This window comes from Engystomops pustulosus, chromosome 3, assembly GCF_040894005.1.
Source record: "Engystomops pustulosus chromosome 3, aEngPut4.maternal, whole genome shotgun sequence".
Lineage (NCBI taxonomy): Eukaryota > Metazoa > Chordata > Amphibia > Anura > Leptodactylidae > Engystomops > Engystomops pustulosus.
Genome location: NC_092413.1, coordinates 234,370,766 through 234,389,190, shown reverse-complemented (window position 1 = coordinate 234,389,190; position 18,425 = coordinate 234,370,766). Strand labels below are relative to the sequence as shown.

General features: G+C 52.5%; 1 protein-coding gene across 1 annotated transcript in view; it reads right to left on the bottom strand.

Moving 5' to 3' along the window:
* EMILIN1 (elastin microfibril interfacer 1) overlaps positions 1-18,425 on the bottom strand; it is a 53,605-nt gene that overhangs the window by 5,328 nt on the left and 29,852 nt on the right. Inside the window, exons 5-7 of the mRNA XM_072143998.1 lie at positions 9,945-10,070; positions 8,263-8,280; positions 6,568-6,702 (exon numbers count right to left, since the gene is read on the bottom strand). Of these exons, the coding sequence (XP_072000099.1) occupies positions 6,568-6,702; positions 8,263-8,280; positions 9,945-10,070 (279 nt within the window). The remainder of the gene's footprint in view (positions 1-6,567; positions 6,703-8,262; positions 8,281-9,944; positions 10,071-18,425) is intronic.

The following is an 18,425-nucleotide window of genomic DNA, read 5'->3' as shown; positions in this document are numbered from 1 at the left end:
CGGCTCCTGCTGTGTTGACCAGTCCTCTCACACATGGCTCCTGCTGTAATGACCAGTCCTCTCACACATGGCTCCTGCTGTAATGACCAGTCCTCTCACACATGGCTCCTGCTGTAATGACCAGTCCTCTCACACATGGCTCCTGCTGTGACATCACCAGTCCTCTCACACATGGCTCCTGCTGTGATGACCAGTCCCCTCACACATGGCTCCTGCTGTGATGACCAGGCCCCTCACACATGGCTCCTGCTGTGATGACCAGTCCCCTCACACATGGCTCCTGCTGTGATAACCAGTCCCCTCACACATGGCTCCTGCTGTGATGACTAGTCCCCTCACACATGGCTCCTGCTGTGATGACCATTCCCCTCACACATGGCTCCTGCTGTGATGACCAGTCCCCTCACACATGGCTCCTGCTGTGATGACCAGTCCCCTCACACATGGCTCTTGCTGTGATGACCAGTCCTCTCACACATGGCTCCTGCTGTGATGACCAGTCCCCTCACACATGGCTTCTGCTGTAATGACCAGTCCTCTCTCACATGGCTCCTGCTGTGACATCACCAGTCCCCTCACACATGGCTCCTGCTGTGATGACCATTCCCCTCACAGATGGCTCATGCTGTGACATCACCAGTCCTCTCACACATGGCTCCTGCTGTGACGACCAGTCCCCTCACACATGGCTCCTGCTGTGATGACCAGTCCCCTCACACATGGCTCCTGCTGTGATGACCAGTCCCCTCTCACATGACTTCTGCTGTGATGACCAGTCCCCTCACACATGGCTCCTGCTGTGATGACCAGTCCCCTCACACATGGCTCCTGCTGTGATGACCAGTCCCCTCACACATGGCTCCTGCTGTGATGACCAGTCCCCTCACACACGGGTCCTGCTGTGATGACCAGTCCCCTCACACATGGCTCCTGCTGTGATGACCAGTCCCCTCACACATGGCTCCTGCTGTGATGACCAGTCCCCTCACACGGCTCCTGCTGTAATGATCAGTCCCTTCATACATGGCTCCTGCTGTGATGACCAGTCACCTCACACACACGGCTCCTGCTGTGATGACCAGTCCCCTCACACATGGCTCCTGCTGTGATGACCAGTCCCCTCACACATGGCTCCCGCTGTGATGACCAATCCCCTCACACATGTATCCTTCTGTGATGACCAGTCCCCTCACACATGGCTCCTGCTGTGATGACCAGTTCCCTCACACATGGTTCCCGCTGTGATGACCAGTCCCCTCACATATGGCTCCTGCTGTAATGATCAGTCCCCTCACACATGGCTCCTGCTGTGATGACCAGTCCCCTCACACATGGCTCCTGCTGTCATGACCAGTCCCCTCACACATGGCTTCTGCTGTGATGACCAGTCCCCTCAAACACACGGCTCCTGCTGTGTTGACCAGTCCTCTCACACATGGCTCCTGCTGTAATGACCAGTCCTCTCACACATGACTCCTGCTGTAATGACCAGTCCTCTCACACATGGCTCCTGCTGTAATGACCAGTCCTCTCACACATGGCTCCTGCTGTGACATCACCAGTCCTCTCACACATGGCTCCTGCTGTGATGACCAGTCCCCTCACACATGGCTCCTGCTGTGATGACCAGGCCTCTCACACATGGCTCCTGCTGTGATGACCAGTCCCCTCACACATGGCTCCTGCTGTGATAACCAGTCCCCTCACACATGGCTCCTGCTGTGATGACCAGTCCCCTCACACATGGCTCCTGCTGTGATGACCATTCCCCTCACACATGGCTCCTGCTGTGATGACCATTCCCCTCACACATGGCTCCTGCTGTGATGACCAGTCCCCTCACACATGGCTCTTGCTGTGATGACCAGTCCTCTCACACATGGCTCCTGCTGTGATGACCTGTCCCCTCACACATGGCTCCTGCTGTAATGACCAGTCCTCTCACACATGGCTCCTGCTGTGACATCACCAGTCCCCTCACACATGGCTCCTGCTGTGATGACCATTCCCCTCACAGATGGCTCCTGCTGTGACATCACCAGTCCTCTCACACATTGCTCCTGCTGTGATGACCAGTCCCCTCACACATGGCTCCTGCTGTGATGAGCAGTCCTCTCACACATGGCTCCTTCTGTGATGACCATTCCCCTCACACATGGCTCCTGCTGTGATGACCAGCCCCTCACACATGGCTCCTGCTGTGATGACCAGCCCCTCAAACATGGCTCCTGCTGTGATGACCAGTCCCCTCACACATGGCTCCTGCTGTGATGACCAGTCCCCTCACACATGGCTCCTGCTGTGATGACCAGTCCTCTCACACATGGCTCCTTCTGTGATGACCATTCCCCTCACACATGGCTCCTGCTGTGATGACCAGTCCTCTCACACATGGCTCCTTCTGTGATGACCATTCCCCTCACACATGGCTCCTGCTGTGATGACCAGCCCCTCACACATGGCTCCTGCTGTGATGACCAGCCCCTCACACATGGCTCCTGCTGTGATGACCAGTCCCCTCACACATGGCTCCTGCTGTGATGACCAGTCCCCTCACACATGGCTCCCGCTGTGATGACCAATCCCCTCACACATGGCTCCTTCTGTGATGACCAGTCCCCTCACACATGGCTCCTGCTGTGATGACTAGTTCCCTCACACATGGTTCCCGCTGTGATGACCAGTCCCCTCACATATGGCTCCTGCTGTAATGACCAGTCCCCTCACACATGGCTCCTGCTGTGATGACCAGTCCCCTCACACATGGCTCCTGCTGTCATGACCAGTCCCCTCACACATGGCTTCTGCTGTGATGACCAGTCCCCTCAAACACACGGCTCCTGCTGTGTTGACCAGTCCTCTCACACATGGCTCCTGCTGTAATGACCAGTCCTCTCACACATGGCTCCTGCTGTAATGACCAGTCCTCTCACACATGGCTCCTGCTGTAATGACCAGTCCTCTCACACATGGCTCCTGCTGTGACATCACCAGTCCTCTCACACATGGCTCCTGCTGTGATGACCAGTCCCCTCACACATTGCTCCTGCTGTGATGACCAGGCCCCTCACACATGGCTCCTGCTGTGATGACCAGTCCCCTCACACATGGCTCCTGCTGTGATAACCAGTCCCCTCACACATGGCTCCTGCTGTGATGACTAGTCCCCTCACACATGGCTCCTGCTGTGATGACCATTCCCCTCACACATGGCTCCTGCTGTGATGACCAGTCCCCTCACACATGGCTCCTGCTGTGATGACCAGTCCCCTCACACATGGCTCTTGCTGTGATGACCAGTCCTCTCACACATGGCTCCTGCTGTGATGACCTGTCCCCTCACACATGGCTTCTGCTGTAATGACCAGTCCTCTCACACATGGCTCCTGCTGTGACATCACCAGTCCCCTCACACATGGCTCCTGCTGTGATGACCATTCCCCTCACAGATGGCTCATGCTGTGACATCACCAGTCCTCTCACACATGGCTCCTGCTGTGACGACCAGTCCCCTCACACATGGCTCCTGCTGTGATGACCAGTCCCCTCACACATGGCTCCTGCTGTGATGACCAGTCCCCTGACACATGACTTCTGCTGTGATGACCAGTCCCCTCACACATGGCTCCTGCTGTGATGACCAGTCCCCTCACACATGGCTCCTGCTGTGATGACCAGTCCCCTCACACATGGCTCCTGCTGTGATGACCAGTCCCCTCACACACGGGTCCTGCTGTGATGACCAGTCCCCTCACACATGGTTCCTGCTGTGATGACCAGTCCCCTCACACGGCTCCTGCTGTAATGATCAGTCCCTTCATACATGGCTCCTGCTGTGATGACCAGTCACCTCACACACACGGCTCCTGCTGTGATGACCAGTCCCCTCACACATGGCTCCTGCTGTGATGAACAGTCCCCTTACACATGGCTCCTGCTGTGATGACCAGGCCCCTCACACATGGCTCCCGCTGTGATGACCAATCCCCTCACACATGTATCCTTCTGTGATGACCAGTCCCCTCACACATGGCTCCTGCTGTGATGACCAGTTCCCTCACACATGGTTCCCGCTGTGATGACCAGTCCCCTCACATATGGCTCCTGCTGTAATGACCAGTCCCCTCACACATGGCTCCTGCTGTGATGACCAGTCCCCTCACACATGGCTCCTGCTGTCATGACCAGTCCCCTCACACATGGCTTCTGCTGTGATGACCAGTCCCCTCAAACACACGGCTCCTGCTGTGTTGACCAGTCCTCTCACACATGGCTCCTGCTGTAATGACCAGTCCTCTCACACATGGCTCCTGCTGTAATGACCAGTCCTCTCACACATGGCTCCTGCTGTAATGACCAGTCCTCTCACACATGGCTCCTGCTGTGACATCACCAGTCCTCTCACACATGGCTCCTGCTGTGATGACCAGTCCCCTCACACATGGCTCCTGCTGTGATGACCAGGCCCCTCACACATGGCTCCTGCTGTGATGACCAGTCCCCTCACACATGGCTCCTGCTGTGATAACCAGTCCCCTCACACATGGCTCCTGCTGTGATGACCAGTCCCCTCACACATGGCTCCTGCTGTGATGACCATTCCCCTCACACATGGCTCCTGCTGTGATGACCATTCCCCTCACACATGGCTCCTGCTGTGATGACCAGTCCCCTCACACATGGCTCTTGCTGTGATGACCAGTCCTTTCACACATGGCTCCTGCTGTGATGACCTGTCCCCTCACACATGGCTCCTGCTGTAATGACCAGTCCTCTCACACATGGCTCCTGCTGTGACATCACCAGTCCCCTCACACATGGCTCCTGCTGTGATGACCATTCCCCTCACAGATGGCTCCTGCTGTGACATCACCAGTCCTCTCACACATGGCTCCTGCTGTGATGACCAGTCCCCTCACACATGGCTCCCGCTGTGATGAGCAGTCCTCTCACACATGGCTCCTTCTGTGATGACCATTCCCCTCACACATGGCTCCTGCTGTGATGACCAGCCCCTCACACATGGCTCCTGCTGTGATGACCAGCCCCTCAAACATGGCTCCTGCTGTGATGACCAGTCCCCTCACACATGGCTCCTGCTGTGATGACCAGTCCTCTCACACATGACTCCTTGTGTGATGACCATTCCCCTCACACATGGCTCCTGCTATGATGACCAGTCCTCTCACACATGGCTCCTTCTGTGATGACCATTCCCCTCACACATGGCTCCTGCTGTGATGACCAGCCCCTCACACATGGCTCCTGCTGTGATGACCAGCCCCTCACACATGGCTCCTGCTGTGATGACCAGTCCCCTCACACATGGCTCCTGCTGTAATGACCAGTCCCCTCACACATGGCTCCCGCTGTAATGACCAGCCCCTCACACATGGCTCCTGCTGTGATGACCAGTCCCCTCACACATGGCTCCTGCTGTAATGACCAGTCCCCTCACACATGGCTCCTGCTGTGATCACCAGTCCCCTCACACATGGCTCCCGCTGTAATGACCAGTCCCCTTACACATGGCTCCCGCTGTAATGACCAGTCCCCTCACACATGGCTCCTGCTGTGATGACCAGTCCCCTCACACATGGCTCCTGCTGTGATCACCAGTCCCCTCACACATGGCTCCTGCTGTGATCACCAGTCCCCTCACACATGGCTCCTGCTGTAATGACCAGTCCCCTCACACATGGCTCCTGCTGTAATGACCAGTCCCCTCACACATGGCTCCTGCTGTGATGACCAGTCCCCTTACACATGACTCCTGCTGTGATGACCAGTCCCCTCACACATGGCTCCTGCTGTGATGACCAGTCCCCTCACACATGGCTCCTGCTGTGATGACCAGTCCCCTCACACATGGCTCCTGCTGTGATGACCAGTCCCCTCACACATGGCTCCTGCTGTGATGACCAGTCCCCTCACACATGGCTCCTGCTGTGACATCACCAGTCACCTCACACATGGCTCCTGCTGTGATGACCAGTCACCTCACACATGGCTCCTGCTGTGATGACCAGTCCCCTCACACATGGCTCCTGCTGTGATGACCAGTCCCCTCACACATGGCTCCTGCTGTGATGACCAGTCCCCTCACACATGGCTCCTGCTGTGACATCACCAGTCCCCTCACACATGGCTCCTGCTGTGATGACCAGTCCCCTCACACATGGCTCCTGCTGTGATAACCAGTCCCCTCACACATGGCTCCTGCTGTGACATCACCAGTCCCCTCACACATGGCTCCTGCTGTGACATCACCAGTCACCTCACACATGGCTCCTGCTGTGTCATCACCAGTCCCCTCACACATGGCTCCTGCTGTGACGTCACCTCACACATGGCTCCTGCTGTGACATCACCAGTCACCTCACACATGGCTCCTGCTGTGATGACCAGTCACCTCACACATGGCTCCTGCTGTGATATCACCAGTCCCCTCACACATGGCTCCTGCTGTGATGACCAGTCCCCTCACACATGGCTCCTGCTGTGATGACCAGCCCCTCACACATGGATATTTATGCCATTATCTACCACATTGCCTCTTCTGCTCACCTGATGATGCATCATATGCATTTCCATCATTCACCAGGGGTCTGTCGAAGCCGATGGTTCCAGGCTCTGTAAGGGGATAGGTGAGAGCGGCCGAGAAGGAGATGTGAGGGACATCAGGCGGTAGACCAATAGGACCTGGAATCACAAACTGAGAAGTTATACTGAACATGAGTAGCAACACAACCATTTCACTTTGGTTTGTGACGCTCTAACAAAAGGCTCCAGGGAGCAGAGAAATCAAAAGTCATATGTGCGGGGGTGATATCCTCTGTACACATGTGCGGGGGTGATATCCTCTGTACATGTGTGTAATGGTGCGGGGGTGATATCCTCTGTACACATGTGCGGGGGTGATATCCTCTGTACATGATGTGGGGTGATATCCTCTGTACACATGTGCGGGGGTGATATCCTCTGTACATGATGTGGGGTGATATCCTCTGTACACATGTGCGGGGGTGATATCCTCTGTACATGATGTGGGGTGATATCCTCTGTACACATGTGCGGGGGTGATATCCTCTGTACACATGTGTGGGGGTGATATCCTCTGTACACATGTGTGGGGGTGATATCCTCTGTACATGTGTGTAATGATGTGGGGGTGATATCCTCTGTACACATGTGTGGGGGTGATATCCTCTGTACATGTGTGTAATGATGTGGGGGTGATATCCTCTGTACACATGTGCGGGGGTGATATCCTCTGTACATGTGTGTAATGATGCAGGAGTGATATCCTCTGTGCATGTGTGTAATGATGTGGGGGTGATATCCTCTGTACATGTGTGTAATGATGCGGGGGTGATATCCTCTGTGCATGTGTGTAATGATGCGGGGGTGATATCCTCTGTACACATGTGCGGGGGTGATATCCTCTGTACATATGTGTAATGATGCGGGGGTGATATCCTCTGTACATGATGTGGGGGTGATATCCTCTGTACATGACGTGGGGGTGATATCCTCTGTACATGTGTGTAATGATGCGGGGGTGATATCCTCTGTACATGATGTGGGGGTGATATCCTTTGTACATGATGTGGGGGTGATATCCTCTGTACATGATGTGGGGGTGATATCCTCTGTACATGTGTGTAATGATGCGGGGGTGATATCCTCTGTACATGATGTGGGGGTGATATCCTTTGTACATGATGTGGGGGTGATATCCTCTGTACATGATGTGGGGGTGATATCCTCTGTACATGACGTGGGGGTGATATCCTCTGTACATGATGTGGGGGTGATATCCTCTGTACATGATGTGGGGGTGATATCCTCTGTACATGATGTGGGGGTGATATCCTCTGTACATGACGTGGGGGTGATATCCTCTGTACATGATGTGGGGGTGATATCCTCTGTACATGATGTGGGGGTGATATCCTCTGTACATGACGTGGGGGTGATATCCTCTGTACATGATGTGGGGGTGATATCCTCTGTACATGATGTGGGGGTGATATCCTCTGTACATGATGTGGGGGTGATATCCTTTGTACATGATGCGGGGGTGATATCCTCTGTACATGATGTGGGGGTGATATCCTCTGTACATGATGTGGGGGTGATATCCTCTGTACATGATGTGGGGGTGATATCCTCTGTACATGATGTGGGGGTGATATCCTCTGTACATGATGTGGGGGTCTTTTTATACCTCCCTTATATTCTTCAGTTTCTTATTCTCACCTCGTTCTCCTTGAAGTCCTATAAGAGAACATGAGAATTAGTGATGGACCCTTGGATGCTCCCGCAGCTGCTCCTCCCCTCTGTGTCCTCTCTATATGGCATCCCTGAAGCTCTGGGTGATCGACCCTTGGATGCTCCTGCAGCTGCTCCTCCCATCTGTGTCCTCTCTATATGGCATCCCTGAAGCTCTGGGTGATCGACCCTTGGATGCTCCTGCAGCTGCTCCTCCCATCTGTGTCCTCTCTATGTGGCATCCCTGAAGCTCTGGGTGATCGACCCTTGGATGCTCCTGCAGCTGCTCCTCCCCTCTGTGTCCTCTCTATGTGGCACCCCAGAGGCTCTGGGTGATGGACCCTTGGATGCTCCTGCAGCTGCTCCTCCCATCTGTGTCCTTTCTATGTGGCACCCCAGAGGCTCTGGGTGATGGACCCTTGGATGCTCCTGCAGCTTCTCCTCCCATCTGTGTCCTCTCTATATGGCATCCCTGAAGCTCTGGGTGATGGACCCTTGGATGCTCCTGCAGCTGCTCCTTCCCTCTGTGCCCTCTCTATGTGTCATCCCTGAGGCTCTGGGTGATCAACCCTTGGATGCTCCTGCAGCTGCTCCTCCCATCTGTGTCCTTTCTATGTGGCATCCCTGAGGCTCTGGGTGATGGACCCTTGGATGCTCCTGCAGCTGCTCCTCCCCTCTGTCTCCTCTCTATGTGGCATCCCTGAGGCTCTGGGTGATGGACCCTTGGATGCTCCTGCAGCTGCTCCTCCCCTCTGTCTCCTCTCTATGTGGCATCCCTGAGGCTCTGGGTGATGGACCCTTGGATGCTCCTGCAGCTGCTCCTCCCCACTGTGCCCAATCTATGTGGCATCCCTGAGGCTCTGGGTGATGGATCCTTGGATGCTCCTGCAGCTGCTCCTCCCATCTGTGTCCTCTCTATGTGGCACCCCAGAGGCTCTGGGTGATGGACCCTTGGATGCTCCTGCAGCTTCTCCTCCCCTCTGTGTCCTCTCTATGTGTCATCCCTGAGGCTCCGTGTGATGGACCCTTGGATGCTCTTGCAGCTGCTCCTCCCCTCTGTGTCCTCTCTATGTGGTATCCCTGAGGCTCTGGGCGATGGACCCTTGCATGCTCCTGCAGCTGCTCCTCCCCTCTGTGCCCAATCTATGTGGCATCCCTGAGGCTCTGGGCGATGGCCCCTTGGATGATCCTGCAGCTGCTCCTCCCCTGAGCCACCGTGCTGCAAGGCTGTAGAGCTACCCACTGAGCCACCTTGTTTCAAGACTGTAGAGCTACCCACTGAGCCACCATGGTGCAAAGCTGTAGTATTACCCACTAAGCCACAGTGCTGCAAGGCTGTAGTGCTATCCCCTGAGCCACAGTACTGCAAGGCTGTAGTGCTACCCACTGAGCCACAGTGCTGCAAGGCTGTAGTGCTACCCACTGAGCCACCATGCTGCAAGGCTGTAGAGCTACCCACTGAGCCACTGTGCTGCCCTCACAATATTCTCATGTAATCAGTGCTGGGCCATATGAAGAAGCCACAAACTACCCATGAGCAGTGGGAGGAGTCAGACCTGATGCTATTACACCAATCACAGGTACCACATGACCCCATAATCCTAACTTATGACCCTATGACCTTACTGTATAGCATGACTTGTCACCTCCTTCATCATCACGTGTCTCACCTGGTGGCCCAACTGGTCCTTCCTTTCCACGAGCTCCATCTTTCCCAGGTGGTCCTTGTGGTCCTGGTGGACCTTGATGTCCTGTTTTTCCAATTGGTCCTGGTGGTCCTGGTAAACCTGGGGGTCCTGATGAAGAAGTATTTGATTATATATTATGTGAGGTCATGGGCGTGGTCACCCCAGGTTATGGCTCCTCCCACTATATGTTCTGTTCCCAGATTTACTTGAGCCCCTGCGCCCGTTTTTTGTCGCACTTTGCAGGTTCTTTCATGAGCTGCATAAAGTGTGCGAGACCCCCGACACAACACACATTTCTGCCCCGAAGGGGGCGCTCCGGTGCTGAGTGGTGGGTCACATTTAACATGCAGAGTCCTAGAGTCCATCTTAAAGGTGCAGCAAAAAAATGTGGTGTCAGAGCAAAGCATTGGGCACCGGATTCATGAAGAACGGGCGCCCCCTGCACACTATACAATACACAACACATAGTACACAGGACCCCTGCACATAGCACACAGGACCCTGCACACTATACAGGACCCTGCACATAGTACACAGGACCCCTGCACATAGTACACAGGACCCTGCACATAGTACACAGGACCCGGCACGTAGTACACACTGCACATAGTACACAGGACTCTGCACATAGTACACACTGCACATAGCACACAGGACGCTGCACATAGTACACACTGCACATAGTACACCCCCTGCACATAGTACACCCCCTGCACATAGCACACAGCACCCTGCACATAGTACACAGGACACCCTACACATAGCACACAGGACCCTGCACATAGTACACAGGACCCCTGCACATAGTACACAGGACACTCTGCACATAGTACACAGGACACTCTGCACATAGTACACAGGACACTCTGCACATAGTACACAGGACCCTGCACATAGTACACAGGACACTCTGCACATAGTACACAGGACCCTGCACATAGTATACATCACTGCACATAGTACACACCCGGCACATAGTACACAGGACACTCTGCACATAGTACACAGGACACTCTGCACATAGTACACAGGACCCCTGCAAATAGTACACAGGGCACTGCACATAGTACACAGGACCCCTGCACATAGTACCCAGGACCCGTGCACATAGTACACAGGACACCCTGCACATAGTACACAGAACACTCTGCACATAGTACACAGGACCCCTGCACATAGTACACAGGACACCCTGCACATAGTACACAGGACCCCTACACATAGCACACACTGCACATAGTACACACTGCACATAGTACACAGGACACTGCACATAGTACACAGGACCCCTGCACGTAGCACACAGCACCCCTGCACATAGTACACAGCACCCCTGAACATAGTACACAGGACCCTGCACATAGTACACAGGACACCCTGCACATAGTACACAGGACAACCTTCACATAGTACACAAGACACTGCACATAGTACACAGGACACTGCACATTGTACACACACACTGCACATAGTACACAGGACCCTGCACATAGTACACACCCTGCACATAGTACACAGGACACCCTGCACATAGTACACAGGACACCCTGCACATAGTACACAGGACACCCTGCACATAGTACACAGGACACTGCACATTGTACACTGGACGCTGCACATAGTACACAGGACCCTGCACATAGTACACAGGACACTGTACATAGCACACACACCCTGCATATAGTACACAGGACGCTGCACATAGTACACCCCCTGCACATAGTACACCCCCTGCACATAGTACACAGCACCCTGCACATAGTACACAGGACACCCTGCACATAATACACAGGAAACTGCACATAGCACACACCCTGCACATAGTACACAGGACAATGTACATAGCACACAGGACACTGCACATAGTACACAGGACCCTGCACATAGTACACAGGACACTGCACATAGTACACCCTGCACATAGTACACAGGACACTGCACATAGTACACCCTGCACATAGTACACAGGACACTGCACATAGTACACACCCCCTGCACATAGTACACACCCTGCACATAGTACACAGGACATTGCACATAGTACACAGGACACTGCACATAGTACACACCCTGCAAATAGTACACAGGACCCTGCACATAGTACACAGGACCCTGCACATAGTACACAGGACCCTGCACATAGTACACACTGCACATAGTACACACCCTGCACATAGTACACAGGACACTGCACATAGTACACACCCTGCACATAGTACACAGGATCCTGCACACAGTACACTGCACATAGTACACACTGCACACTACACAGGACCCTGCACATAGCACAGAGGACCCTGCACATAGTACACAGGACGCTGCACATAGTACACAGGACCCTGCACATAGTACACAGGACACTGTACATAGCACACACACCCTGCACATAGTTCACAGGACACTGCACATAGTACACAGGACCCTGCACATAGTACACCCCCTGCACATAGTACACCCCCTGCACATAGTACACACCCCTTGCACATAGCACACAGGACCCCTACACATAGTACACAGGACCCTGCACATAGTACACCCCCTGCACATAGTACACCCCCTGCACATAGTACACAGCACCCTGCACATAGTACACAGGACACCCTGCACATAGTACACAGGACACCCTGCACATAGTACACAGGACACTGCTCATAGTACACAGGACCCCTGCACATAGCACACAGGACCCTGCACATAGTACACCCCCTGCACATAGTACACAGGACCCTGCACATAGTACACAGGACACCCTGCACATAGTACACCGGACACTGCACATAGTACACAGGACCACTGCACATAGTACACAATGCACATAGTACACAATGCACATAGTACACAGGACCCCTGCACATAGTACACACTGCACATAGTACACAATGCACATAGTACACTCTGCACATAGTACACAGGACACTGCACATAGTACACAGGACCCCTGTACATAGTACACAGGACCCCTGCACATAGTACACAGGACACTCTGCACATAGTACACAGGACACTCTGCACATAGTACACAGAACCCGTGCACATAATACACAGGACCCTGCACATAGTACACCCTGCACATAGTACACAGGACACTGCACATAGTACACAGGACCCCTGCACATAGTACACAGGAGCCTTCACATAGTACACAGGAGCCTTCACATAGTACACAGGACACTCTGCACATAGTACACAGGACACTCTGCACATAGTACACACTGCACATAGTACACACTGCACATAGTACACACCCTGCACATAGTACACAGGACACTGCATATAGCACACACTGCGCATAGTACCCAGGACACTCTGCACATAGTACACACCCCTGAACATAGTACACACTGCACATAGTACACAGGACACTCTACATAGTACACCCTGCACATAGTACACAGGACACTGTACATAGTACACCCTGCACATAGTACACACCCCCTGTACATAGTACACAGGACACTGCACATAGTACACAGGACCCTGCACATAGTACACAGGACCCTGCACATAGTACACAGGACACCCTGCACATAGTACACAGGACACTGCACATAGTACACAAGACACTGCACATAGTACACAGGACCCCTGCACATAGTACACACTGCACATAGTACACACTGCACATAGTACACTCTGCACATAGTACACAGGACACTGCACATAGTACACAGGACCCCTGTACATAGTACACAGGACCCCTGCACATAGTACACAGGACACTCTGCACATAGTACACAGGACACTCTGCACATAGTACACAGGACACTCTGCACATAGTACACAGGACCCTGCACATAGTATACATCCCTGCACATAGTACACACCCGGCACATAGTACACAGGACACTGCACAAAGTACACAGGACCCGTGCACATAGTACACAGGACACTCTGCACATAGTACACAGGACACTTTGCACATAGTACACAGGACCCTACACATAGTACACAGGACCCGTGCACATAGTACACAGGACACCCTGCACATAGTACACAGGACACTGCACATAGTACTCAGGACCCCTGCACATAGTACACACTGCACATAGTACTCAATGCACATAGTACACAATGCACATAGTACACAGGAGCCCTGCACATAGTACACACTGCACATAGTACACACTGCACATAGTACACTCTGCACATAGTACACAGGACACTGCACATAGTACACAGGACCCCTGTACATAGTACACAGGACCCCTGTACATAGTACACAGGACACTCTGCACATAGTACACAGGACACTCTGCACATAGTACACAGAACCCGTGCACATAATACACAGGACCCTGCACATAGTACACCCTGCACATAGTACACAGGACACTGCACATAGTACACAGGACCCCTGCACATAGTACACAGGAGCCTTCACATAGTACACAGGAGCCTTCACATAGTACACAGGACACTCTGCACATAGTACACAGGACACTCTGCACATAGTACACAGGACACTCTGCACATAGTACACAGGACCCTGCACATAGTATACACCCTGCACATAGTACACAGGACACTCTGCACATAGTACACAGGACCCTGCACATAGTATACACCCAGCACATAGTACACAGGACACTGCACATAGTACACACCCTGCACATAGTACACACTGCACATAGTACACACCCTGCACATAGTGCACAGGACACTGCATATAGCACACACTGCGCATAGTACCCAGGACACTCTGCACATAGTACACAGGACACTGCACATAATACACACCCCTGAACATAGTACACACTGCACATAGTACACAGGACACTCTACATAGTACACCCTGCACATAGTACACACCCTGCACATAGTACACAGGACACTGTACATAGTACACCCTGCACATAGTACACAGGACACTGTACATAGTACACAGGACACTGCACATAGTACACAGGACCCTGCACATAGTACACAGGACCCTGCACATAGTACACAGGACACCCTGCACATAGTACACAGGACACTGCACATAGTACACAAGACACTGCACATAGTACACAGGACCCCTGCACATAGTACACACTGCACATAGTACACAATGCACATAGTACACTCTGCACATAGTACACTCTGCACATAGTACACTCTGCACATAGTACACAGGACACTGCACATAGTACACAGGACCCCTGTACATAGTACACAGGACCCCTGCACATAGTACACAGGACACTCTGCACATAGTACACAGGACACTCTGCACATAGTACACAGGACACTCTGCACATAGTACACAGGACACTTTGCACATAGTACACAGGACCCTACACATAGTACACAGGACCCGTGCACATAGTACACCCTGCACATAGTACACAGGACATTGCACATAGTACACAGGACCCTTCACATAGTACACCCCCTGCACATGGTACACCCCCTGCACATAGTACACACCCCTTGCACATAGCACACAGGACCCCTACACATAGTACACAGGACCCTGCACATAGTACACCCCCTGCACATAGTACACCCCCTGCACATAGTACACAGCACCCTGCACATAGTACACAGGACACCCTGCACATAGTACACAGGACACCCTGCACATAGTACACAGGACACCCTGCACATAGTACACAGGACCCCTGCACATAGCACACAGGACCCTGCACATAGTACACCCCCTGCACATAGTACACAGGACCCTGCACATAGTACACAGGACACCCTGCACATAGTACACCGGACACTGCACATAGTACACAGGACCACTGCACATAGTACACAATGCACATAGTACACAATGCACATAGTACACAGGACCCCTGCACATAGTACACAATGCACATAGTACACTCTGCACATAGTACACAGGACACTGCACATAGTACACAGGACCCCTGTACATAGTACACAGGACCCCTGCACATAGTACACAGGACACTCTGCACATAGTACACAGGACACTCTGCACATAGTACACAGAACCCGTGCACATAATACACAGGACCCTGCACATATTACACCCTGCACATAGTACACAGGACACTGCACATAGTACACAGGACCCCTGCACATAGTACACAGGAGCCTTCACATAGTACACAGGAGCCTTCACATAGTACACAGGACACTCTGCACATAGTACACAGGACACTCTGCACATAGTACACACTGCACATAGTACACACTGCACATAGTACACACCCTGCACATAGTACACAGGACACTGCATATAGCACACACTGCGCATAGTACCCAGGACACTCTGCACATAGTACACACCCCTGAACATAGTACACACTGCACATAGTACACAGGACACTCTACATAGTACACCCTGCACATAGTACACAGGACACTGTACATAGTACACCCTGCACATAGTACACACCCCTTGCACATAGCACACAGGACCCCTACACATAGTACACAGGACCCTGCACATAGTACACCCCCTGCACATAGTACACCCCCTGTACATAGTACACAGGACACTGCACATAGTACACAGGACCCTGCACATAGTACACAGGACCCTGCACATAGTACACAGGACACCCTGCACATAGTACACAGGACACTGCACATAGTACACAAGACACTGCACATAGTACACAGGACCCCTGCACATAGTACACACTGCACATAGTACACACTGCACATAGTACACTCTGCACATAGTACACAGGACACTGCACATAGTACACAGGACCCCTGTACATAGTACACAGGACCCCTGCACATAGTACACAGGACACTCTGCACATAGTACACAGGACACTCTGCACATAGTACACAGGACACTTTGCACATAGTACACAGGACCCTACACATAGTACACAGGACCCGTGCACATAGTACACCCTGCACATAGTACACAGGACACTGCACATAGTACACAGGACCCTTCACATAGTACACAGGACACTCTGCACATAGTACACAGGACACTCTGCACATAGTACACAGGACACTCTGCACATAGTACACAGGACCCTGCACATAGTATACATCCCTGCACATAGTACACACCCGGCACATAGTACACAGGACACTGCACAAAGTACACAGGACCCGTGCACATAGTACACCCTGCACATAGTACACAGGACACTCTGCACATAGTACACAGGACACTTTGCACATAGTACACAGGACCCTACACATAGTACACAGGACCCGTGCACATAGTACACAGGACACCCTGCACATAGTACACAGGACACTGCACATAGTACTCAGGACCCCTGCACATAGTACACACTGCACATAGTACTCAATGCACATAGTACACAATGCACATAGTACACAGGACCCCTGCACATAGTACACACTGCACATAGTACACACTGCACATAGTACACTCTGCACATAGTACACAGGACACTGCACATAGTACACAGGACCCCTGTACATAGTACACAGGACCCCTGTACATAGTACACAGGACACTCTGCACATAGTACACAGGACACTCTGCACATAGTACACAGGACACCCTGCACATAGTACACAGGACCCTGCACATAGTACACAGGAGCCTTCACATAGTACACAGGAGCCTTCACATAGTACACAGGACACTCTGCACATAGTACACAGGACACTCTGCACATAGTACACACTGCACATAGTACACACTGCACATAGTACACACCCTGCACATAGTACACAGGACACTGCATATAGCACACACTGCGCATAGTACCCAGGACACTCTGCACATAGTACACACCCCTGAACATAGTACACACTGCACATAGTACACAGGACACTCTACATAGTACACCCTGCACATAGTACACAGGACACTGTACATAGTACACCCTGCACATAGTACACACCCCCTGTACATAGTACACAGGACACTGCACATAGTACACAGGACCCTGCACATAGTACACAGGACCCTGCACATAGTACACAGGACACCCTGCACATAGTACACAGGACACTGCACATAGTACACAAGACACTGCACATAGTACACAGGACCCCTGCACATAGTACACACTGCACATAGTACACACTGCACATAGTACACTCTGCACATAGTACACAGGACACTGCACATAGTACACAGGACCCCTGTACATAGTACACAGGACCCCTGCACATAGTACACAGGACACTCTGCACATAGTACACAGGACACTCTGCACATAGTACACAGGACACTTTGCACATAGTACACAGGACCCTACACATAGTACACAGGACCCGTGCACATAGTACACCCTGCACGTAGTACACAGGACACTGCACATAGTACACAGGACACTCTGCACATAGTACACAGGACACTCTGCACATAGTACACAGGACACTCTGCACATAGTACACAGGACCCTGCACATAGTATACATCCCTGCACATAGTACACACCCGGCACATAGTACACAGGACACTGCACAAAGTACACAGGACCCGTGCACATAGTACACCCTGCACATAGTACACAGGACACTCTGCACATAGTACACAGGACACTTTGCACATAGT